At 51.2% G+C, this 25,532-nt stretch overlaps 1 protein-coding gene across 1 annotated transcript in view; it reads right to left on the bottom strand.

Moving 5' to 3' along the window:
* The window catches only part of PLCG2 (phospholipase C gamma 2), a 144,504-nt gene that overhangs the window by 28,025 nt on the left and 90,947 nt on the right, over positions 1-25,532 (bottom strand). The window contains exons 14-25 of the mRNA XM_046682466.1: positions 25,094-25,262; positions 21,824-21,928; positions 20,421-20,510; positions 19,644-19,819; positions 18,177-18,377; positions 16,911-17,030; positions 12,647-12,827; positions 11,116-11,187; positions 7,653-7,762; positions 6,283-6,379; positions 4,859-4,925; positions 2,918-3,075 (exon numbers count right to left, since the gene is read on the bottom strand). Coding sequence (XP_046538422.1) covers positions 2,918-3,075; positions 4,859-4,925; positions 6,283-6,379; positions 7,653-7,762; positions 11,116-11,187; positions 12,647-12,827; positions 16,911-17,030; positions 18,177-18,377; positions 19,644-19,819; positions 20,421-20,510; positions 21,824-21,928; positions 25,094-25,262 — 1,546 coding nt within the window. The remainder of the gene's footprint in view (positions 1-2,917; positions 3,076-4,858; positions 4,926-6,282; positions 6,380-7,652; positions 7,763-11,115; positions 11,188-12,646; positions 12,828-16,910; positions 17,031-18,176; positions 18,378-19,643; positions 19,820-20,420; positions 20,511-21,823; positions 21,929-25,093; positions 25,263-25,532) is intronic.

Raw genomic sequence — 25,532 nt, 5'->3', positions numbered from 1 at the left:
CGCCTTCCCCCATGAGCGCTGACGTGAGTTCTGGGGCCAACAGGGACCTTTGCAAAGACCGGCAAACGAGCCTATTCTGTGGCTTCCTGCCGTGGCCACATCACCAGGACAGTCCTGAAGGTAACTGTAAACCTCCAAAATTTGCCGGAGCTCATCTATGCGCATCCAACTTCCACCAGCCCCTTCCACACTTTCTAAACGTCCTTGGGTACAAAGCAGGCCACAGAGGTCAGGCTAGAAGGGAGGGGTTGTTGTGGTTGGGAGGGGCACAGAGCGAGAGGCAGAGATGTCGGCCAGACAGTCGGCAGCATAATGCCGCCAGACAGACTGAAGCTTACTTACTTTGAAACCTCAGGCATTTTCTCCTAGTCCGTGTATCAACTTGGCTTTGCATTCCTGGGGCACAGTTTCCACCTTGGGGCTGTCTGGGGACAGGAAGCCCCAGCAACAACACAGCTCACCTCTAATGACAACAGAATTGCTTCAAACAAGGATGGGGTGGGACATGCCACACCTGTGTCAAATTATGGAACTTTGGCCTCACAAAGCACAGACCAATGACAAGTTATGGGGCGTCACTTTTTTTTCCAACCTCAGCAGAAAACAGTATTAGCTCAAGACGAAATACCAGTTGCTTCTTCAAAACTGTAGAACAGTCAGTCTCCAGACCTACAGACTCTGCCCATCGGGCCATCTCAGAATTTGAAGTCACAGCACACTTCATTGGTCAGGCTCTAGAAACTCACTAATTAGACGGATCTTATGACTGGTCTTTTGCCCTTGACTGAAGGAAGATATGGCGTAAAATTACAGAGCCCAGAGCAGATGCTTAGGGACGGGCACAAGGGTAAGGCCTTGGTGAGGAGCCCCCGGCAGTGAGCTGAGAGCTCATCTCAAGCTGGTTTCCCAGAGGCAGGACAGGGCTTCCTTCTTTGTTCCCACGCCAGCTCCTCCTAGAGCTGGCAGTGCCCAGAGCGGCAACTTGGTCGACATTGCTGACTCTTGTTTTTTAACCTTCACATGTAATAACAAGACTTAAAAAAAAATCTTTTTCTCATGAAATCTTAGCAGATGTAAAAACCAATTACGGAGGAATGTAGATCAAAGGGAGAGAATTGCAGCCTTGAAGAACTAGGCTTAATCTCAGAAAGCTTCATGCGAGGAGGGCGGGACGACTTCTAGCGAAGTTACATTTTTCTCCATGAAGCGAAGTGGAGAGGGCCAGGAGGCACAAGGCCGAGGGGGTCATCGCCATGCCCCCTCTCCTCTGAGCCCCATGCGTGGTCCATTCCAGAGGAGGCTTGAGTGCCTGAGAATAAAGTCTACGGGGAACAGTTGCTAAGAGCTTTCTCACTAGTGTTTTCTCCATTCTCAGCTAGAGGGGTCCAGAATCACAAACGCTGAAATATGCTCAGGAGGGTCACAGCTGGCAAACAGCGCCATACAGATCATGATGACAACCATTCAACCGGCAATGAGAACACACCTAGAAGATGGGGGAAAGGATCTTTCAAAGGAACCCCAGGACAGTGGCGCCCCCGGTGCCTGGGAGCTGTACTGCATCAGAGGCACAAGAGGGCAGATAAGATGGTGCCATCAGGGAAATTGGGAACAGCCTTGTTGGCCACAAGCTCAGGGTTCATCCTAAGTGACTAGTGATGGTATGACAAGCCTTGGGAAGAACGAGGACCCATATACAAGGCCTCTGACTAGATTCTGGGGCAGGGAAAGGGCAGGCCCTGCCAGGGAGGGTGCCTATCTGACCAGCCGTTTGCAGACAGTCTTCTAAACAAGAGGACCTCACTCCAGGGTATTGAAACGGTGAGTCAAGGGGCCTGCAGTGACCAGAGACTGGCCCAGATTGAGGCCCCCAGAGGGAAGGGAAGACCAGGCCACTGGTGGATGACCCTCCAAGTACCTTGCAGGAGAGAGACTCAAGAGTCCGGGAGACCCAAGAGGTCCTGGTAAAGCTTTAAGATGAGCCCTTTGGGTCAAGATCTGCCTTAGAAGCAACTGGGTACATGGGAAACTCTGAAATTTCTTCCCAGTTCTATGGCCACAAGATAGAGCAAATGGCACCTGATACTTCCCCATGTCCTCCTAGTATGATGACAACATGATGATTAAGTGCTGTCATGACCTGAGCCCTTTCTGTGTGTCCGGCAGTGGGCCTAGCACTTTCCACGCATCATCTCATTTCATGTTCACTTCATCTCGTGAGTCAGGTATGTGGTTCCTCAGGTTACAGACAAGGAAACCGAGGCCCAGAGAACCACTGTTACTTGCCCAGGGTCCAGCCCCACCAGCCTGCGAACTCCAGCGTGCCTAACTCTAAACCTCCTATTCTCACCCAGAACCTCACCCTCCTCAAAACACTTCCAGCCAAACACTAAGGCTGCATTCAGGATACCGCCTGAAAAGTTCATTCCCATCTAGAGTGGAAAGTCCTCCTCAAGAATAGAAACTTCTGGAGGGAAAGAACCGAGTCTTGTCGAGTACAGAATTCCCAGAGCCCTGGACTACAGGTACAGGGAGGTGGCCCCAGTGAATGCTTGCTGTGGAAAGGCTCCTTTGAACAATCTTTAGAAGCAAGAAAACATTCAAAATGAGGAATGCAATACTTTCTGGTTAAGATATGCAGGGCCAGACAGGCCCCAAACATCGAGTGTCACTGAACATACTCTGAGCCTTCGGAAGGTTCAGTCCAGACCCAGCTCCCCCGGGGGACTGCCAACACCCTTTTCCTCTGCATAATGACGGTGCTCCCATTGTCTGAACCCATTCCATCCCCTCCCTGATTTCCGTGTGGCCCCCTGGCCTGCTCCTCCTGCCGCCCAGGCCCACCCACAGCCTCAGCAGAGTGCCAGAGGCCTGAGAGTACCAGGCCCACCTGAGCCCAGGTAAGCAGCATGCCTACCTTGGTGTCGATCTTCCAGGTGATCTCCCGGATGCTCTGAAACCACTCAAAGAGCTCCTCCACCCTGTCCGTGGCAAACTCCACTGGAGGATCGCCCTGCTTCTTGGGCTCCAGGATAAAGACGAAAGGCTTCTGGTTTTTCCCCTGTGGGGCTTTCACTTTGAGAGACAACAACAAAAGTTCCACTCAGCCTGTTAGAAGGCCACAAGGACCAGACTTCACACTGCCCAAGCCGCTTCTCTCATGCACCCAACCAAACCGCCATTGCTGTCGTCATGGTCAGCATCCACTGGGACGTCTGCCTTGTATCAGGCCTCTTGACACACACCACTGCCTAAGGTATACAACTGGGTGAGACGTGTTCTCCAAAAAGATAGGTCCACATCCTAAGCCCTGGGCTCTGTGAATGTAAGCTTCCACGGAAATAGGGTCTTTGCAGGTGTACTGAAACTAAAGATCTTGAGATGATCTCAAGGTCCACCCTAAATCCAAGAGCTAGTGTCCTTCTCAGAGAAAGGAGAGGGAAATCAGAGACACAGACACAGGGAAGACGGCCACGGAAGACAGAGCTGAGATCGGAGTAATGCACGAGCCAAGGACCACCAGGACTGCCGGCAGCCACCAGAAGTGAGGAGAGAGGTACAGAATAGATTCTCTCTGCAGAGGAAGTATTTTCCTTAGGAAAATTTAGGCTGCCAAATAGTTCTGTCAGCTCTCTTGAGACCAACCTAGTCCCCATCAGAGGAAAATTTTATCTGCCAAATAATACCGGTAGCTAAGATCGCTGTGCTCCTACACACCAGGCAACGTCCTAAGCAGATTACACGCATTGTATCTTATCTGCTCCTTATCACAAGGAGTTTTGGGGGTGCTACTCTTGGGATACCCATGTTACAGGAGAGGAAACGGGGACTAGCTGAGGGCAAGTAATGCATGGAAGGTCACGTGGCTAAAGTGGCAAAGCTGAGGCTCAAAGCAGAGCTGACTCAAGCTCCTTCTTCCTCATCCCTGAGCCATGTGCCTGTGCTCTGCAAACACGGTGCAAGAGACAAAAGAAAGAGCGACGTAAGTGAAGACACGAGCCCTGAATACCCCAGTCCCAGCTTGCCCGTTAACTCACAGGCAGGTCCTGTGGTCACTTGCAGGCTTGGATTTCTCATCTGTTAACTGGAACAAAGAACCCCTCTCCTGCCTACCCTGGCTAATGGGCTGATGGACAGCAGGGAGCGTGGAGGCCTGCTGTGGAGACAGTGGCTGCTCACCGAAGAGAGCTGCTGGGGCTTCTTGCCCAGAACGTCTCCCTCACTGCCCCTTCCCATGGAAGCTTCCATGTGCCCACTTTATAGCAGGCACCATTAAGGCCCAGGAAGCCCCATGCAATCACGCCCCTGCCACCGCTGTATGAGCCTGTGTGCGGGCCATGCCTTCACTCCCCTCCTTGCACCGGACTCCAACGTGAACAGGCCAGGTTTCCTGATGCCCAGCTGAGTGGCCAGGAAGCTGCAATTCACCGAGAAGTGACAGCCCCAGGGCCTCGTAGCAACTTGGAGGCAGGGCTGGGCTTAGAACTGAACACTCCCAACTCCACGCTGCATTGCAACCCGGCCAACAGCTCAACTCCTCTTACAATAGCAGAGGAAACCCAGGTGGGTCCCTGACAGGACGGGATGATGCTGGAAGAACAGCTAACATTCATCTAGCACTTGTTATACACCAGATTCTGTTTTGGCACTTTACAGATATGAACAGCAGAAACAAAATTGCAATCATTGACCAGCCTGGCCCGATGCTCGGCTTCCGCACAGCACTGGGGGCCAAACCAGCGTCCATTTTGTCAAAACTAGACCCAGCGACAGCCGCCCCCCCCGGCCTGGGGAGGTTCTGAAGCCAGGCTGGGGGGATCCGGGTGGAAGTGCAGGCTAAGACCACGTGTGCACGTACCAACGTTGTAGGTGTTGAGATCCAATATTCCTCTGCAGAGAGACCCTAAGGGATTGTCTTCAATAATCTGTGAAGAAACAAGACATAACTCACGTTAGCCTTAACGGCAATAATAAAAAGACAACCGGTTTCCAAAGCACACCGTTTAGCAGAGACGCCGCCTGCGGACCTGTTTAAAATGCATTTTCATTACAGGAGACGTCCACGGGAGAGAGCTAAATAATGAAGCATGTTGCTGCTGGGGACCTAGCAGCGAGCAGGTGCCGTAGGTTCACGTTTCAGTTTCCAGTCGGTGAAAATGTGCCCTGTGAATTCCAGAACAGGATTTGAAGCTCTCCATGGGTCTGCTTTAAACAAACATCCTAGACCCTTTATTCTGACATTATCATGAAATGAAACTATTTGGACTCCTAAAGTCCAGCTCAAGAACCTTCTGTGGCTCCCCATGCCCTGTGGGAGCAACATCCAGGCTCTGCAATCTAGCTCTAAGGCTTTCCTCGGCCCTGGTCAGCCTTCCAGCTCTACCTGCCACTGCACATTTGAACCATCCCAGGGTCCAGGTGAGATGGGGACTAGGTTGGTCTCAAGAGAGCTGACAGAACTGTGCGTCTGCCCATTGCTTGTACTACCCCGCCCCTCCACTAGGCTAACACTGACTGTGTGGGTAAGGGCAATGCGGAACAGACAAAGCAAGGGGGTCAAGTATTTGCCTCCGACCGAGCACGATGAACACAACCACGTTCCCATCACCACACCTTTGCTCAGGCTGTACCTCCCACCTGGAATTCCCTTCTGCTAGTCTCCTGCTGTTGAACTCTAACTGGACTTATAAGGCTCAAATGCCCCTTCCTCCATGCAGCCTTCCCAGATTGCCCTACCTCCCTTAGAAAATTTCTTGGGCTCTAACAAGACCTTATTAAAGTCCTCATGACAAAGAGGCCACCCTTGGTGAAGCACTGTCACACTGAAAGTAGCTGCTCTTTGAGCCTTCTGGGCAAGAGGAGGCGGGGCACAGACATCAGGTTTGGCACGTCACCAGGAGGGCCTCAGGTCACCTTCCACTTAGGCCTTCTTGCTTACTCATGCCGAGCACGTTCTGGCAGTCTGGCTGGCCAAACAAAATGCGTTTCCTATGCATGCTGCTTGAAGCACAGGACAAAGTCGCCATTTGGCCATTTTCACTCCAGAGGGGCTTCTCCCGCATAAGCAGAGCCTCCCAGCCCAGCATGGCCTGATTACAACAGGACTGCCTGGTCACAGTGATTTTCACCCCTGACAACTCTGGGCACAATCCCGATGTCACTCTGTTGTCCCTGTTCCAGGGCTTCACAGGGACCACACGGCAGTACATGTACAAGGGATCCACCGAGACGGCTTCCCCGAAGAACAGGATGGCAGGTCCCCCTGTGGTGACAGAGTCTCACCTGCTTTTCCAGCTCCTCCACGTCAGCTGTTGAGATGTCCTCGACGTAATTAGATGGAAAGTACTGCTGGATTCTGGTCCCATAGTCTCCTTTCCACCTAGACAAAAACAGAGGCATCCGAGAGCCTGCACTGCACGTGTCAATAATCCACCACTGCTCGGCAGCTCCCAGCTGCTGGTGGGAGAAGTCGCACACGGACGAGGGCCCAGAGGAGGTGGTCATTATCTGTGACAACGGAGCACTTCAAAGGGATGCTCTGCTTTTTTATCAGCAATGAGTGATAGGGAGGGAGGTCACAGTCCTCCCCTTCACAGGATCCTAATAAACTTTGGAAACCTCTGGACCTAGCACCTAAGTGAGGTTAAGAATGTGGGCTCTGGAGTCAGAAGGCCTGGCTTCAAATCTCAGCCTGCTGTGTGGCCCTGGACAAGTTACTGCATCTCTCTGTGCCTCAGTTCCCTGGTCTGTCAAATGCAGGGAGCAACAGAACCAATCTTAAAGGGTCATTGTGTGGATTCAATGAGTTATTTCAAACCAAGTGTTGAAAACAGCGCTTGACACGCAGAGGCGCTCAATTGGAGCTGCTATTCAGATTTCTAAGTCAGGTCCAGCTATCTTGTGGGAAGAAGAGAGGCTGATCCTGTGAGGCGCTTGAACTCTACCCGGGCTCATGGTTATGAACAAGTTCTTATTCCTCCAAGGGAGACATCATCCCACAAAATCACCTGCCCAGGGGCCTGTGGATGGGCAGCAAATTTTTGTTCCCATGTGAAAAGGTGGAAGATGTACCTAAACCCTCGCACATCCCTGTGCCTTTGGCCTAAAAACGTACCCTCCTTCACTCCAGGATGGCGCCACCACATAGGGCACAGGACTTAGAAATAGCAGGAGAATTTGAACGTAAAATCACGCCCAGGCTTGTGCAATGGGAAGAGCGTATGCTATTTAGTGGCTGTGTGAATATGGAAAGCCCCAGCCACCCCATGTGTAAAGCGGGGCTAACCACAGTCATAAATCCTCGGGTTGTAAGGAGGATTTGGTTAGATGGCCTATGAAAGCAATCAGCATAAGGCTTGGCACACAGTAAGACCTCAATAAATGGTAGCTGCTATTATAATTAAAATAACATATAATATGATGTGAGCTGATATATGATGATATATGATATATAATAATCGTTATTGTTTTTGTTTATCCACTTTTCCATATAAAGCATGCATCGAGCCACTTCCCAGAGAAGGTACAACAGGTCAAAGCCAGTCTAGAAGGCAGATAAAGGGGTCAGAGGTCAGCCAGCACTGGGGTCTCACCACCACGAAGGGACCAGTCAAGCTCGTCCACCAAGCGGCCCAGCCCCCACTCAGCCTTACCAGCCCCCGGGCTCCTTGGAGACGTTGTGGATGAGGGCGCCACGGCAGAAGCTCAGCTCATCACTTCGCTTGGCTTTGTAGTCATACAGAGCTTTCACGGTTCTCTGAGGCTTCAGGGAAAACAAGAAGGAAAAGGTCAGGCGAGCGACAGGAACAGAGGCGGCGGCGGCATTCCCCGGCACACTCGGGTTTTCTCATTAGGGAGCAGGCGGCTTCAGCCCGAGGTTACAGCGCCATCTGCTGGCGAAGGGCTGGCATTGCAAAGGAGCCGTGGCCTCAAAAAGTCACCAGGGAGTGGGGATGCGGACTGGACTGGTGGGAGCCAAGGGCACCTCAGAGTCACCCAATATCGCTCAGTTTCCTCAACAAAGAAAAGATATGCCTTTCAGACTAAGCCACGACCACACCTCTGAAGTCCTCAGTGCCCAAGCTCACGTTGGAAGTTCCAGATCAACGCCATCCCTGGCCATCGCCAATTATTTTCACCCAGCCAGTGGTCCCCTAACTGGACTCCTGCAGGACACCGACACTTTGCAAGAGTAACTGAACCTGAGGTGCTCCCCCAGGAAAGTCACCAGAAGGGGGTCTCTGCATTGGCAGAAATAAGTAAGCCGGAACGTGGCATGAAATTTTTCTGGAAGGAATTTGCTTCAATGCCTGCTGCCTGGCAAGCATCAATCCACGAACACGCACAAAGCAAGCGAATATGAATGGGAAAACTCTGAAACTGTCAAACCTGTTTAGATGGGCAGCTTCCCCCTCCCCTCCCCGCAGGGCCCCCCTCCCCAAGGAAACGGGAACAGGGGTTTTACAAGGAAATGCAGTAAAACTGCTCCTCAGAGCACGGGCTGTGGAGTCCAGCCTGTGGATTCAAATTATTCCTCTGCTCCTTCCTTTTATATAACCTTCAGGCTCTCTCAGGCTCAGTTTCCCCATCTGTGAAGTGGGAATCAAAACTTTACATACTTCACAGGGTTGCTGGGACTATTAAATAAGATAATGCATGTAATGATGCAAATGACAATACCTAGCATTTCTTAAGTGCTTACTCTAGTGAAAGCACTGCTCTAGGCCTTTCATCTGCAGTATCTCCTTTACGCCTCACTGTGACCCTAACAGGTAAGTAGTGGTATTACTACGCCCATTTGATAGATGAGGAAACTAAGGTACAGAGAGAGAAGCATCCTTGCCCAAGATCAACCCCTGGTAAGCAGCTGAGCGCAGAAATGAATCTATTAATGTGAGTTATTGGTACATTTTATGATGTTCCATAAGAAACAGCCTGGGTTTTACAAGCTCTGCCCTAGGAACCTCCAAGCAGGGGCTACTCAGAGCTCCTGCCACGGTCTCCCCCACCTGCACCTGCAGCCCGCTCCACCTGTGCATCCCGCTTCAAAGCTGGACGCAAGGACCACACCGCATCTTTCCCCATGAAACGCTAGAGGTCACTGCCAGGCTCCACGGCCACAAGGAAGGGATCACCAGTGGCAGAGAGGGATGCAATATAATGGCTTCCACGAGGAGGAAGTCTCCAGCCTGACAGCTGGCAGGAGAGGTCCTCATGTCAGGTCCCCATGAACTACACAGAAACAAGCCATCCGTCAGATGACCAAATTGGCATATGGCACAGCAAAGTAGCTAAGAGCACACCTCTCGGAGCCAGACTGCCTGGGTCTAAAGCCCAGCCCCACATTTTCCTAGCTATGTGACCTCAGCAATGACTCAACCTCTGTTTTCCTCATCTGTACAATGGGCACGAAAATAGTACCTGCTGCATGGGGCTGCTGGGAGGATTAATGAGCCGTCAAGGGCTTAGAACAATGCTTGATTTACGGTCACCCATATGTGTAACCTATTCTTATCGATCCACTCATTCCATTTCTAAGAACTCATTCAGAGGAAATGACGCAAAAGATGCCCAAAGCCTGAAGTGTGAAGTTCATTTTAGCGTTAACTAGAAGAGCAAGGACTAGAAATGACCCAAATGGCCGTTAAGGGGACATAGCTAAGCTGGCACAGCCACCTAGAATACTCTGCAGCATTAAAAATATTTTTTTCTGGTTGAAATTCCAGTCCATGTATTCCATCTAAATTACTCGGCCTACCAGGTTCAACAAAAATGGTCATTAAGAAAAGGAGAGATGGAGAAACGCACGTGTGACCCAGCGGCAAGTGAACAGAGCAGAATAAAAATGGCGGGCACAGGTGGTGGAGACTGTCAAATATGTCTCCATGCAGGTAAAGACCAGAAGGGATGGACCATCCAAAAATGCAGATGGCCACCACGTTAGGATGGCAAGACTAGCACTGACCATTTTCCTTGTTTTCAAAGTAGTTTTTTTATTGTTACATCACTTTTCAATCATAACAGCAATGATTGTATTTTGAGGCACTCGCCAGAGCCTGGTGGCTTGCAATCAAATTCAGCATGCAATTGTGTTTTATTGGCTCACTTAGTATAGGAAGATTTCTCTCCACAACTTGGGTAAGTTGCCAGGATTTAAAAATTGGGAGATTTCACGTAAAGCATCCAGATGACTGGCTTTTCTTAAGAAATCAGAAGACCCAGCCTGCTCTCTGGAAAGGCAACAATTGACAGCTAATGGGGAGGGGCTGCTGTGGAGATGGCGTGCCTGTTCCTCCGTTTACCAGTCTCCACCCTCCCCTGACATCGGGCTGCCATGAGGCTTGTCATTCTCATTACCAAAGGATTCGTCACTTCTAGTAAGAGCTTTTGCTATTAATAATGCTAAGTCCCCTAAAACACCTCCCAACAGCTCCATTCGCCCACAACTTTTCAAGATTTCATTTCTTGCGCGAAGGGATCTGCACTGGCCAAGGACTGTAACCTTAAAAACGAAAAAAAAAAGAAACTCATCTCTGAATTTCTACAGAGCCCACCAGCAGGGCCCCTCCCTAAGTGAGAATTGTACACTAATTGGGGGCCAGACACCCCCGCAAACAGAAAATTCGCCATCCTTCTTCCTCCACAGGCTCAAACGAAATTTGTGATGAAACCAGAGCCAGGAAGAGCTGGAGGCAAAGAGCAAAATTCGTGTCTACCTGCATGAAATTACCCAACCGCCGGGGTGGGAATACGAGATAGCGTTCGCACTGCAAGGAGGTCAGTGAACCAAACGGAATTTATAAACACCACCGGCTCAGTCAGCGAGCGAGAAACATTTGAAAGACTTTTAATTAGAAGCTGTTTGGCCCAAAGGTGGTTCATCAAACCTCAAATTTTAGCAAGGCACGCTTGCTTTGGGATGGAATTCTATTAACCTTTTCCCTGAAACCAGACGTGGTTTTGTCAATCACCATTTCTTCTCCAAACAAAAAAAGAGAGAGAAAATTTTTGGCCAAGTTTTCCAATATGTTTCCTTGTCCTGTTATAACTGGGGGCTGGACTCTACGTCAATCTAGTGACTACGAAATAGCCTGACTCGGAGGGTCGGTACTGTACCATGGAAGGATTGATTTCGCTGGGATCCACATACATTCTGCTGACGTCATAGAGGGAGTTTATATCTCTTTCCTGAAAAAGAACAAAGAAAAATAAATAGAACCATCCACGCTCCCGGGACAGCACTTACATATAAGAAGGGCTCCAGGCATCCTTGTGGTTTCCTACCGGAGCTATAAAGAAGTTCCCCAAAACTTGGAAACCTTACCCTAAAATGAGAGAGGCCCCTATCCTGGTCTACTATGTTCCAGGCACCGTGCTCCTTTGCGAAAACACAAAGTCTGAGACCCAGTGGTGTGCTGGAGCCAGCTCACTGCTCACACGAGCCCATTGTATATCTCCTCCTGACGTCATGTTCAATGACGGCACGTCGGTAGCTTGGAACTGGTCCCCATGGAAGTATTCACGCCAGGGAAACTGGCAGATGCCACAAACTGGGGCTCCTTTCTGCAGAGAGCTGGTAAACATTTACCAGAACACACTGAAGACCCGTCCTGCCCGCCTCTGCCTCTCTCCCTGGGCTCCTGGCCCACTGGTCAGCTTTCGGTCCCTCAGTCACCCCAGGGCGTGTACCTCGGCTGCTCCCCAACCTAGAACCTGCTTCCTTCGCAGCTCCCCAGGGCCAATTCACTCCGTCGTCTTCTCTGACCTCCCCCACCGCAATCTAACGTAGTGCCCACCCCTTATGGCCCCATCCCCTTGGATCGTCTCCACCGTAGTTCACACTGTCGAAGGCATCTTATTTCTGCGACTGTGTGTTATCCAGCTCCCCTCCCCTGAACCTAAATTTCCCAAGGGCACACTCCCAGTATCTACAACAGCTCTTGGCACATGGTTGGTGCACAGTAAATCTCTTTCCAACACGCTAATGAAAATATCTGATGGGAACTGAGACATAGTAATCAGATCAGGTCTCTTGTCTGCTCAGAACCCTCCAATGGCTCAGAATAAAAGCGAGGCTCTCACAATGGCCTACACCAAGCAGCCCCCTGTTAATCCCCATCCTTATTTAGTTCTACCCTGACCCTGGCTCACTCAATTCCAGCCACACCGGCCGCTTCTCTTGCCTCCAGGCATGCCCTCACCTCAGGACCTTTGCACTTGCTGTTGTTTCTTCTTCCACCTGGCTGCATGGCTCACTCCTTCACCTCCCCTAGTGTCTGCTCAAATGGCTCCTTCCCAGTGATGTCTTCCCAGACCTCCCCTTGAGAACAGCAACCCCTTCCCCATCACTCTGCATTCACTTATCCACCTGCCCAGTTTTGTTTCTCTCTATAGCACTTATCACCATCTGACACATGCCCTGTATATTTTTTATTCATCTCATTTATTGCCTGTCTCCTCCACATTAGACTACAAGCAGCACGAGGCCAGGGTCTTTGTCCACCACGTCCAATTTTGTATCCCCAGGACATAGAGCAGCACCAGACACATGGTAAAGGCCCCAGAAAGGTTTGCTGAATGAAGGAACAGATGCATTCTAACCTCAGACAAGCTATTCCACCAAATCACGAGCGAGTCAACCACCCACCATATTGTAGCGCTCCAGCAGCTCGGGAGTCACGGGGTAGCGCAGCCTCATCTTTCGGTAGAGCGCATGCTTCTCGTAGTAACTGACGAGCTCCACGAGGCTCTCGAAGTAGGCGGAGGTCCCTAGCACAAAGTGCCGGCCGTCCTTGTTGATGCGACAGTGCTTCACTTTGCCCCTGGCCCTGGAGGGGGAGGACCACAGGGGGTTGACAGGCTGAGATCGTGGCAGCCAGACAACTGCTATACAAACGCCACCAATTAGAAACAACCTAGCTATCCAGCCTTGGGGGACCAGATGAATAAACAGGGCACAGCCTTCCTATGGAATGCAATGACGTCAATCTTTGCAAAAGGGATACAGAAGAACACGTACCTCAGAAGAGAAATACTGCTGAGCAACTCAACAGCCAGCCCCTCTTGCCCTTCTCCTCTCCTCCCCAATTACATGACTTGACTTGGGGAACATCCTAGTGTCCAGACCAAGGTTGGCAAACTACAGCCCACAGGCCCAATCCGGCCCACCACTTATTTTTATAAATAAAGTTTTATTGAAACAGCCACGCTCATCCATTTACGTATTGCCTGCGGCTGTTTTCACTCCACAACAGCAGAGCTGAGTAGTTGCCACAGAGACCATCCGGCTGGCCTGCAAGGCCTCAAATATTTATAGAAAACATTTGCCAATCTCTACTCTAGAACTCTGGGCCTTGATCCTGAAATCCTTAAATCTTATCTTCAATGGTCCAACTAGTGAAACAACAGAATTTTTTTTCCAAAAAGGAAACAAAGTCTTTTATTTCTTCACCCACTTGAAGCGAGGCAGAAAAAATCCAAAACAGAACGGACTCCTCCGTCTTACTAGCTTTTATCAGCAAGAACAGAAACATTTGGGAAAATAAGTTTTGACCCTAACTTTACAGCCAAGAGCATCTTTTTACAACTGTCTAAAAGCATAGTTACAATGGGGGAACCACGCATCTTTTAAAACTTTTGCCCCTGAGAGACATTTTTTTATTGTTTTAAAAGAAACACATCCTGTCAAGCCATTTCTTCAAAAAGTCCTGTTAAAAAAAAAAAAAAAGCTAGAAGACTTCTGCTTCCGTGGCTTCTCTGCAGTATATTTTATTAAATTAAATATTTATTGAAAAAAGGAAAAAAGAAAAGAAATACTGCTCAGTAGAAAAACAAGTTGCAGAATGAAACTAGAGTATGATTCCATTTGTATTTTGATGAAATGAAATGGAATACCCACCCACAAAATGGCTATTTTCCATAGGTGTATATATATATGTCTATAAAATTATTTTCTAAGCCTAGGTGGAGACATCAGTTAGAAATTGTGTTTTCCACCAGGACAAGATCTGAGATGAGAAGGACCACAGGGGGCTTTAGCCTGTACTGCAGTGTCTTAATTTTTTATAAGAAGAAAATATTTATGTAATTAAAAATTAATTTCTAAACTTTTTACAAAAGCTCCCCAGGGCAGGGAGGTTCTGGGGTGTGGAGGTTAAGAGTGTGGGTCCGGTGCTGGCTCCATCCTCCGGCAACCTCTCTGAGCCTCAGTTTCCTCATCCCCACCTTGGGGATTCGCAGCTCCTGGGGAATGTCAGGACCGCCGTCCGTCAGTAACCCAGGGTAAGCCGTCTGCAATGTGTCCGGCACCCAGAGGGTACTCAATAAACAAATGGTTGGGAGAATATAACCAAAATCAAGACAAAACAAGCTTCCCTGGGAGACAGAAGAATCAAAAGCAGAGAGGAGAACAGGCTGGAGTCTGAGCTGCGCTTTCCAGCCTCCCGGGGCGTGTCGCTACCAGTCAGTGGATGCCACGGCCTGTCTTAGCCCCTCGTCCCACCGAGGGACGCCTCCCACCAATCACACCAGCAACAACTTCATCTCTGTGCGTGGACTTGAAAGCAGACGCCTCGCCCCTCCTGTGGAAACCTGTCCAGAAGTTCAGTGCCCATTCCCAGAGCCTAGGACAGCGCCTGGCACCGGGGAGATCCGCCACAAGTATATGTGGGGGGACAAATGCCTCCAGACCCGTGCACTCCCTCTGCCTGGAATGCACCCCCCACCCCATTTCCTGGAACTCCTAGTCACCCTCTGTCACCCCGCCTGACCAGTCTCTCTGTGGCACTTATCGCACAATATTACAGCAATTTGTTCATGCACCTGATTCTCCCGCCAGAGGCAACCCTTCTCAGCGAGGGACAGCGATGCCCACCCCACACCCTGACCAGAGTGGATTTGAGAAAGTATGTGTGTCCAGGGCAGGCGGAGGCCATCTGTGACTGTGGCAGTGACTGAGGGTCCCCAGCAGGCACGCAGTGCGGGGAGGCCAGGGAAGTTCACAGCCCAGCATGATGGAAACAGCCTTCCCCTCCCCTCCTCTGAGACACACGTGCTGGACTAAGGATGGCAGACACCATCCTCTTCGCTGACTCGTGCAGCCAGCATTTACTGACCACCTGCTGTTTCCCAGCCATGCTAGGTAAGAGGGAACCGGCCAAGAGGAAGAAGTGCTTCTGAGTAATATGACGACTCTCATTCCACCAGACCGCTGGCCTCGTGAGAGCAGGGACCAAGCTGTTTTTATCACACCGGTATTTCTGGAGCCCAGCACAGGGCCTGGCACACAGCAGGTGCTCACTGAACATCTTCTGATTCCTAAAGAATAGAACCTCCAGCTCTCAGGGGTGCCTACCTCGTGGGGGGGACAGACGCACAAGCAGATCGGTGGGTGTATGTAAATCGAGCATCAGTCTGGGGACCCCCCATCTTTATCCACGTGGTTCCAGTGAAGTGACCCCAACCCCATCGCCAGCTTGAAGGTGCCCACTCAGAATCATGTTACCCGGCTCAAGCAGGGGCCAGTGGGAGTGCCTCACAGGACTCGTCCTTTCTGCTGGACACTGTCCTGGCACCCCAGGGTAAAGCCACCTGAGAACAAAGCCAATGGAGAGTAACACCAAGACACACAGAGCTGGTCTCCTGAGGATCTTCAGGTGAGGCTGGATCCAGGCGTGTTGGAAGCCTGTTTCATCTCCTGGCTTGTAGCCAATAAATCCCCACCGTTTTGTGTGTGTGTCTCAGCCACTGAGTTTGGTGTCTGTCACTTGCACCCAAAAGCATCCTGACTGAGTGACAGATCCCCAACACCCAGTCCAGCACCTGGCACAGCAGGTGTTCACTTTACTGCTAGGAGCTTTGGGGGAAAAAGCAAACAGCAAAGGCCCAATGCCAAGAAGCCCAGGGCCTCCCTGTTGGCAGCACAAAAGAGCCACACTGGCTAGAGCCAGCACACAGTAGGTCCTCAGTCAATGGCAGCAATGCTGCCCATCACCACCAGCTGGAAGAAGCAGCTCAGGGATAACTCGGGGGGGGGAGGCGGAGGGCAAATACAAATGCTCGGGGGGCAGCCTGGCAGGGTAACCAAGAGGAATGGGCCAGGGGCATGGGAACAGAAGGAACAGGAGCAGATGGGCACGCCAGGGCCCCTGCACAGATGGTAACCACCGTCACCACTCGGGAACATAGGCCCAGAGCTTCCACCTCCACCCATTTTTCATAAGAAACAGACTGAATTTTCAAATGAAATTTCTCAGTTTTTAACATCACCATGCAGACTGAGCAAAACACATCCACAGGCCTGAGCTGGCTACGTGCCTCTGGCTCCAGACCTCACAGGGAAGAGCACAGGCCTTGGAGGTGGACAGGCTCAAGTCTGAAATTCTGACTCAGCCCAGGACTAGGTTGTGTGGCTCTAGAGAGATCACTTAACCTCTCTGGACCTCCATTTCTTTACTTGTAATAGGTGGATCTACTCCTCATGGGCTCTAATGAAGGATTGGATCAGATGAGGCCACAAAGGCAGCCCAGTGCCTGGGACACAGTTAGGAACGAAATATATGGTAGCCAGCATTCTATTACCATCCCCAAGAAAACCCAGGGAAACCCTGGAGCAGGGGAGATGGAAGGACAGTAAGAATTGGGTCTGAACCCCCACCAACATCGTCACTGGGGAAATTGGAGAAATCAGGTGTCTCGGGGCCAAATTAAAGTGGGGAACCACAGTCCTAGAGATGGCTGGGCTCTATGGCCTTCCCACTGGCAGTGCTGGGAGGTGCGGACCGGAGGAAACTAGGTTTATATCATCACCCATCTGGGCTGCCAGGACTGCCGGGGTCCGAACGCCAGCTCCACCACTCACTGGCTGCATGCTGCAGAGCGCGCGTGCAGGGGGCTCCAGTCCGTGCACTTACCTGAAGGTGATGGCGTAGGAGTCCGTGCCTTCCCGCTTCCGGATCAGGAAGGCCCCGTCCCGGGGAACCCTCATCAGCATGTCCTCTGCTTCTCCGCGGCTCAGCCCGTCGTAGTACCACCTGCAGCACAGGGCCAGGAAACAGCCAAGTGAGGGGCTACCGCGGAGGAGGAAACAATGGGCCCTGAGGATGCCTGACACGCGGCCCCAGAAACCTCGATGGGACCTACACATGGGGCTCCCCTCCAAAATCACCTCTGAAGATGGCAAGTTTTTAAGAGCCCACCAAGACGCAGCTTGGGTGAAAGAGTCACGGAGTGGGTCTGTTTGGAGCACAAGAGAATAAATGGACTTATCTTTAGCCCCGCCACGGGACCGGGTCTGAAGGGCCAGCATCAGAGGGCGGCCCAGTCACTGCTGACGTCCCAGAAAATCAGAGCAGAGAACACAGAAACATAGAGTTGTAGAGGGGTTCTTTGGTTACTTTTAAAGATGTGGAATAGCAAATTTTAAAAGGCAATCCACATGAATATAGACAAGAAAAGTAAAAAGTAAAGTTGCCCTTAAGTTATATGGCTTCCTCAAAATGGGCATTTTAGTAGCCTTCGGCTTAAAAATTGTTTCTTTATTTCCAGAATTGGTGATCCCTTTGCAAGACATAACTGGTAATCCCTTCACTGGATAAAACAAATGAAGGGGAGGGGCCGGCCCAGCGGCATAGTGGTTAAGTCCGCTGTTCTGCTTTGGCGGCCCCGGGTTCACAGGTTTGGATCCTGGGCCCGGACCTACACACTGCTTATCAGGCCATGCTGTAGCAGCGTCCCACAGAGAAGAACTAGAATGACCTGCAACTGTGATATACAACTACGTACTGGGGCTTTGGGGAGAAAAGAAAAAATGAAGGGGAAACCTTACTTTTTCCTTGTTCGCTTTCAGAACAAACAGGAATGAGCTTTGACAAACAGAAAGACATCACCAGGCCAAAACTAACCTCTAAAAATCAAAGCCCAAGAGCTGAGGACCAGGAAGATAAAGAAGGAGAAAGGGAGGGAGAGGAGAAGGGAGAGAGAGAGAAAATGGGGCCAGAGTACCAGGGAGTAGATATTTGGACGCTGGCCGCCCTGGGGATGGTAAGAGACCGCGGGAATCTGGGCCCCAGCACACCCGCAAGGCGGGCTTTTCTGATTTGTAAACACGATCCCCATGGGTGTCTGAACCCACGGGGATGCCCCTGAAATCTGCCTCCCGGGAGCACGGGCGCACGTACGGCTTTGCCTCGTGGGGGTTGGGGTTGGGCACAGGGTCGGTGAGCCGAAGCTCGAACTCGGCGCAGCGCAGGTGCGTCTCGCGGTAATGCTGGATGAGGGCGTAGATGCTGGTAAACATGAGGTTGTCAGTCAGGTAGTACTTCATGGTCCCGCCCTCCATGGTGGAGCGGATCCGGCAGTGCTGGACGCGGCCCGACCGCCTGCGGGGAGAGGGACCGCATCAGTGCCCAGGCCGGGTGGCCCTTCCTGCACCCCAGGCCTCAGAGAGCACAGGCCAGGGCCAGAGCTGCAGCCAGGGCCCCAGGGAGTGGACACTAGTGTGGCCACACAGGCCTCCCTCTGCTCTTAGAGCAGCCCCGGGGCTTTAGCACGGGCTGGTCCTTTGGCCTGGATTCCAGAACATTCTACCTACTTCCTCCATCCACTGCCCCCTTTGACCTACATAACTCCTACTCTGGACCAGACGGCTTGGGTTTAAATCCTGACTCTACTACTTTTGAGCCAAGTGATCTTGAACAAGTGACCTGTCCTCCCTGAGCCTCTCTATTACTATCCTAGTGGTCAAACAAGGATAACAATAATAGCATCCACCCCACAGAGTGAGATCATGCACAAAATGTGCCCAGGATGCTGCCTGGCACACAGTAAGCATCTTAGAGGGTTAGCTATCACTGTCATCTGATGTTGTTATTATCACCATTTCTATCCTTCAGGTCTCCTCTTAAAGCCGCTTCCTTCAGGGAGTCCTCCCTGATCGCCCCTCCACCAAAGCATCACGTCAGACCCTCTCTGACAGACTTTCCTCACACCCTGCATTTCCCTCACTGCATTTCTCACAACTACCATTACGTCATTTGCATGATTCCTTTCTCATTATCCATTTTCCCCACCAGACTATCTCCATCAGGACAGGGACGCTGTCTGTCTCGTCACTGCTAAATCACTGTGCCTAGCACACAGCAAGCACTCAATAAATATCTTTTCATGAACAGATGAGTGAGTGAGTGAGTGAGTGAGCGAGGGAGAAAGCTCAAGACACGACAGCTGCATAAGGCCACCTCCAGAAACTCTATTTTAGAGGCGAGGAAAAAGAGATTCTAGAAGGTTGAGTGAATTGCCCAGGGTCATACCACGTGTTCCAGGGCCCGGATTAGGAAGAGGTGAGTGAGGCCACATCGTCTTAATTGCAGGCTCAGATGCTATCTTTACATAAATGTTGGTATTTTGTTCATCCCAGATTTCTTTTTTGCATTACTTTTGATTTTTTTTAAAATGATGCATTGAAATATCACTAATCTTGATTAGTGAGTTTTTTGGGTCTCAGCCACCTCACCCGAGTCCTGCCCCACACAGCTCAGTAAATCAAGTCTGGCGTTCCGGTCCAGGCCCGCCAGAGGCCAGCCTGAGATCACATTGCGTGCCACATGGCCTCCTGTCTGGCCAGCTCGAGGGGAAGGGGGCATTACCAGAAGGACAGGGTGTAGTCATTGGGGAAGGTCTCGCTCTCTCGCACCAAGAAGGTCCCATCCTTGCCCCCGGTCTCGGCACAGTATTCCTGTAGCAGCTTCTCGGCACTTGTCCTCTTCTCCACCTTCTTGTGGAACCACTTCTCCCCAAAATGCAGCTCTGTGGGGGGCGTATCCTGGGCCACAAAGAGAAGAAGAGTTTCTGAAAACCTGCACCAAACCCCCAACATCACCAGACCTCTGCACATGCCGATCTGGGGGACTGGACAACAGACAGAGGCTGGCCTTAGTCTGCCCTCACCCCAAGAGGTCTGGAAGACAGCTTCCACTCCCTACCCTGCTTGCCATCTGCTCCTGACAGGCCCCCTCTGTGGTGGCCTCCTGGAGTCCTGAGATATGGGGCAAGGCATCCCCAGTACACCCCTCAGCTCTATTGCCCAGGAAGTCTGAGAGCCAAGTGCCCTGGCAGGTGCACTCAAGAAACAGTACCAAGGATGGCCAGCAGCCCAAGGGGAGAGGGCAGGAAAGCCAGGAACCAGGCCAGGGAACAGGGCTAGACAGAGCATCCAAATGTCTGCATCCTCCGGAGGGAACGCAAGCCAATCAGGCCCTTCAGAGAGCAGGAAGACCCTTGAACCTCATTGGTTAAGCACCTGGGTCAGCCAGCCAATCAAAGAGGAGCCAAGCAGGCCTTGGTACCCAAAGATACAGCTCCTTGGGCTGAGAGGATGTCTAGGCCTGCTGGCCACAGGAGGAGAGGAAGAAGTCTCCACCTACCTGGGGCGGCTCCTCTTCCCCGGTCTGTTCAACGTCGTCGCTAAAGGACAGCTTGGCATCAGCGATGGCACAGTAGTGCCGAGTCCATTTCTAGAAGGCAGAATGAGCATTAGGTCTCCCCAAAGTTTTTGCCCCATCACTCTGGGGCCCAAGGCCCCTGCCTGGCATCACCCCAGCATTCCCTGGGGACTCGCCTTTCCCACTTTCGTAGACACTTCTGGTGGTTTCACAGAATTCAATCCCCTTCGAGATGCTTCCTTTAAAACATCTATTTATTTGGGAATTCTTTCGGCATTTTCAGGACTTTTTTATTCAGTGTGTCTAAGGATAGCTATGACTTAACATCAAATTTCCATTTCACATGTATTTAACTTGAAGCCTTTTATGAACGATGGGACTGTTTTTGTGTCCTCATCACTACCTTTTCCTATTTCATCCACTTTTTAAGACTTTCAGGATTTCTCAGCCAGTTTGTCTAGAGACTCTTTCTGCAACATTTCATTGTGACTTAATTCTTTATTTAAATTTTACCCATTTTTAACGTTTATTTCTAGCACATAAGAATAGACATGGGAAAATATACTCAAATGGATTCGCAAGTTAGGTTAAGGGACATGAGAAGTGCTGTTAGTTCAAAATGTCACCTCTCATCAAAAAATGATGTTTCCTGGGGCTGGCCCCGTGGCACAGTGGTTAAGTGCACACATTCTGCTTTGGTGGCCTGGGATTCGCCGGTTCAGATCCCGGGTGCAGACATGGCACCGCTTGTCAAGCCATGCTGTGGCAGGCGTCCCACATATAAAGTGGAGGAAGATGGGCACGGATGTTAGCTCAGCGCCAGTCTTCCTCAGCAAAAAGAAGAGGATCGGCAGCGGATGTTAGCTCAGAGTTAGTCTTCCTCAAAAAAAATTTTAAAAAATAAAAACAAATTAAAAAAAAAATGATGTTTCCAGTGGAACTATCCGAGATTGGAGGACACCAAGGAGTTAGGACAGCTAACTGCATTGCTGAATCCTGGACTGAATCTTGGACCAGAAAAAGGATATTAGTGGACAAACAAGTGAACCTGGAATAAGGTCCATAAATTAATTCGTGGTAGTATTGTACCAGTGTTCATCTCCCGGTTATGATAATTAAACTCTGATTAGGTAGGATGTTAATATTTGGGGAAGCGTCTATGAGAACTCTCTGTACTAGCGTGTGTGTGTGTAAATATAGAGTATATTACATTGAATAAATAACTATTACAAAATAAAACATTAATAATGCAAAAGAAAAATAATGATTCATTATCATCATAAATTCACTCAGCACAAAATGGGATTAAGACAGGAATATTCTCTGAGCTCTCCAGCAGCCTCAGAGGCACTCAAGGCTCTGAGAAGGGCTGCGAGCAGACCCACCTGGTCGATGGAATCCCACATGTACAGTTCACCCTGTTGCTTGTGTTCATCCTTCTTGTCCTCCATGTTGACATCCACGTCGCCTCGGGGGCCCAGCTTCTTATGCTGAGGGAAGAAACACACATAGCCTGTCTCTCTCAAGACCCACGTTTAGGATCTTTGGGCCAATAAGCATCCATCCATCAGCAGCTTCCCACCTCAGGGCCTTTGCACTGTCTGTTCTCTCTGCCTGGCTTCTCTCTCACTACAGTCAGCTTGGTGCTTGGTGTCACCTCCTCCAAGGAGCTTTCCTTAACTGATCTAAAATAGCCCACACTCCCCTTCCTGTCCTTGTCACTGCCTGGCCCCTGGTAGTCATTTTTCATACTCTTGGCCCTATGTGTATCTATCTGTTTATCGTCTCCTGTCTGTCTTCCCTGCTGGAATATAAGCCCCACAAGAGCAGGGACTTTCTGCTGTTCCCTGTTGAATCTCCTGTGACAGCTCAGCAGATAGTAAGCACTTGATAAATATTTAGTGAACAGTGACACCACCCGCAGGTCCCCGCATTCCCCAGGAGGATCCCAGCCAGGCCAGGGGGCAGGGGCTGCACAGGGCAGCGGAAAGCACACTGGGATGAAAATTTAGAAGCCCTGGGAGCAAACAGCACTGCTGCTACTTGATCAGCTGTGTGACCCTGGGCAGGTGGCCGCACTTCTCTGAGCCTCACATTTCTCATTTGCGGGACTAAGACAACGACTACGACAGCGTTCGCCTGTGGGTGCGGACCGCCCATCGAGGCAAGCATCTGTAAGTCTCGGATTGTGGTGACCTGGATTCAGAGTCAGGCTTGGCTTCAGGGCCTCGCCCCTCCCTAGCTGTGTGACCTTGGCTGCATGACCATCTGTGCCAGTCTCAGTCATTTCCCTGTAAAATGGGAGTAATGTCAGCCTCGGCCGGGTCCCATAAGCCCATGGGCATGTAAGATTCCTGTAAACAGTGAAGCACGACATCAGTGTTCCATTTTGAATGGCCTTGAATTACGTTTTTGTCAGGAACTAAGTGTGTAACGTCGGCTGAGTCCACCTCCAGACCTCAGTGTCCACACCTGTAAAGTGGGCTAGGGGCCAGGGATGACCGTCTGGCAGGGTTGTGATGAGACTGAACATTTATGACCACGCCTGGCCCAGAGTGTAGCACACGGTGACTGTGTCACAAATGCTATTTCTACCCACTTCTCCCTGAAACAGAAGGGGGAGCCACGAAGTACCCCTGGTGGGCAATGGGTGCCCTGAAAGGGGCCTTCACCACTTCACACCCCCAAACAAGAGCCGGAAAATCCCTGGGGACACGCAGAGAGCTGTCCTAATGGAAACAGTGGGAAGGCACAGATGAGCTGGGAGCAGAGAAATGCAATGAGGTCCCCTGAAGACTCAGTGACCCAACGCCTGGGAAGCCACGGACCCTCCCCAGCCGAGGTCCCCTCGCCATTCGTCCTGCCTTTGCCATGCTGGCAGCTTCCCTTGGCGTCTCAGTGAAAATTACCCCAAATCCCACAAATGTGCTGATGCTTTACCCGGAGGGCACCAACACCCCCTCCTCTGAATGGGCCCCCGGCCAAAGCCCCCTCACACCGTCTGGTGCTTCTCTGTTGACGGGGCTGTCTCCCCACCAGACAGTGAGCTCCTTGGCACACAGGGCTGCTCCCAGAGCATCTTGGTGGCCCAGTGACAATCTAGGGAACGTGCCACGTGTTCACACCACCTCACCTTTATGGATGTTATTCCCACTACCTGAAGGCCATTCCTCCTCTCTGCCTAGTAAACACCTGTCTTCCACAGGAGCCTGCTAGCTGTCGATGAAATCCATCCCACTCCTTCCACCAGCTAGAAGCCTCATAGTCACTCCCTTCTGTGGCCATGTGGCTACGTTCTCACGCACGACCAGGACAGGCCGGGACGTGCACACCTGACACCCCACCTGCTTACAGAAATCACTCGCCCGGACACCCTCACCTTCTCCTTACTCTGAGCCGGAGCCCAGACAGCCCACAACCCAGCGTCCACCACACAGCCCAGGACGGGGCCCTCGGGCAGAGCCCTCACCATCTCTGTGCCACGGGTCTCCTTGGAAGTCTGGGGAAGGCCGCAGACCCCTTTCTCAGAATAACATTTATAATGCATAATATTATAAGAGAAATTTGAAATTTTTTATATTGAAATACAACTATTCAGATATTAAATAAAAAATATTTGCAATATGCTAATAGACGTGCTCCTTTAACATCTTACATAAAATCTAGAGGCAGATCTAATCACCACCGCAATTTCAAAGTAGTGCCGAGTGCAGCATTATTTTGAGGTTCTGCAATGGTAAACGTCATACGAAAATATCCATGATTTCGGAGGGTGACAAAGCCCCAAGGCGCTTGTTACCAATATTCACACTGGAAGGAAACGTTAAGTTTTACTTACAGGTTAATAAAAATGAGGCAACATTTTTTTCCCGAAGTCCACACGCCACCGCCCCCCGACTTCTACGTGTGGATTCTTTGGGGGTCTGCGGAACCCCATCTGAAAACCCCTTCCCCGGGAGACTGCCGAACAAGACAGGAGGATCCTGGGTCCCTGGAATAAGCTTTGGGCCAGAGCTCAAAGCATCGAGAACTTTCTCCCTCAGATGAGGAAGACGTCAACTCTTTCATTCTTCAGGCCACTGTGTGTCTTCGCTCTCCATCCTAATACGAACACCCAAATGTCGCCCTCCCTGTGGCACCCCTGCCACTCTCAGACACTCCTCTCTCCCCACAGCACTTGGGACCCACCTCCATCACCCATCAGTGCACGCAGCCTTTCTGGGCAACTGTCCACCTCCAGTCCATCTCCCACACTAGCCTGGGAGCTCCCGAGGGCAGGCACCAAGTCTGGGTCCCTGAGCACCCCAACACCTTGCACAGGCCTGACTCAGAAAGGGGTGTGGTGAAGGTCTGCCCAGAGAAAGCATGAGTAACAAAGAGTCGGTACTTAGACGTAGCCCCTGCTAGGGGACAGGTGCGATTCTAAGCACTTTGCACACGTTTTTGCGTGTTAGGCTCACAGCAAATGCACTGGGTTCTACTATTAACGCCCCGAGACCAGCAAGGACCCAGAGGCACCAAGAGGTTAAATGACCTTGCCCAGGCTTACGGTGTCCGTAGGGAAAGCGGGTTTGAGGCCGGGACGCCGGGACATGGAGAGGGCACCCTGAGCCACTGGCCCTCCTCAATGATTGACAGCATCCTGAGGCACCCACCTTGATGATGATCTTCTCCCGCAGCTGGCTGGGCGAGGGCAGCTGGTCAGCACTGGCCTCCGTGGGCTTCATCAGCAGCTGGTCGCCAAACACCTCCTTGAAGACCCTGGCCATGTGGCGCTGCTGCTCCACGCCACAGTGCTCCTCGATGGACAGGATCACGGGGAAGCTGCGGGCGGCAGGGGCCGGTCGGCTCAGCAAGGGGCGCAGGACTCCCTCTGTGCCTGCCCACCAGAGGGGTCCCTCTGCTGAGATGGCTCAGAAAGGGCCGGGGGGCAGAGGTCACCGAACAGCCACAGGGTTTCCCAGCCCCAGCCGCCTCTAGAACCAGGGAATGACTTGTGCTCTTGGCATGTAGGGGGCGCCAACACTCGGCTGAGGTCTCGTTGGCAGTGACTTTGGCCAAGATGGAGCCCAGGCTGGTAGTGAGGCTGAGGGG

This window comes from Equus quagga, chromosome 13 (assembly GCF_021613505.1).
Source record: "Equus quagga isolate Etosha38 chromosome 13, UCLA_HA_Equagga_1.0, whole genome shotgun sequence".
Lineage (NCBI taxonomy): Eukaryota > Metazoa > Chordata > Mammalia > Perissodactyla > Equidae > Equus > Equus quagga.
The sequence above is the reverse complement of the archived record's forward strand: the minus strand, read 5'-3'. Positions and strand labels throughout refer to the sequence as shown.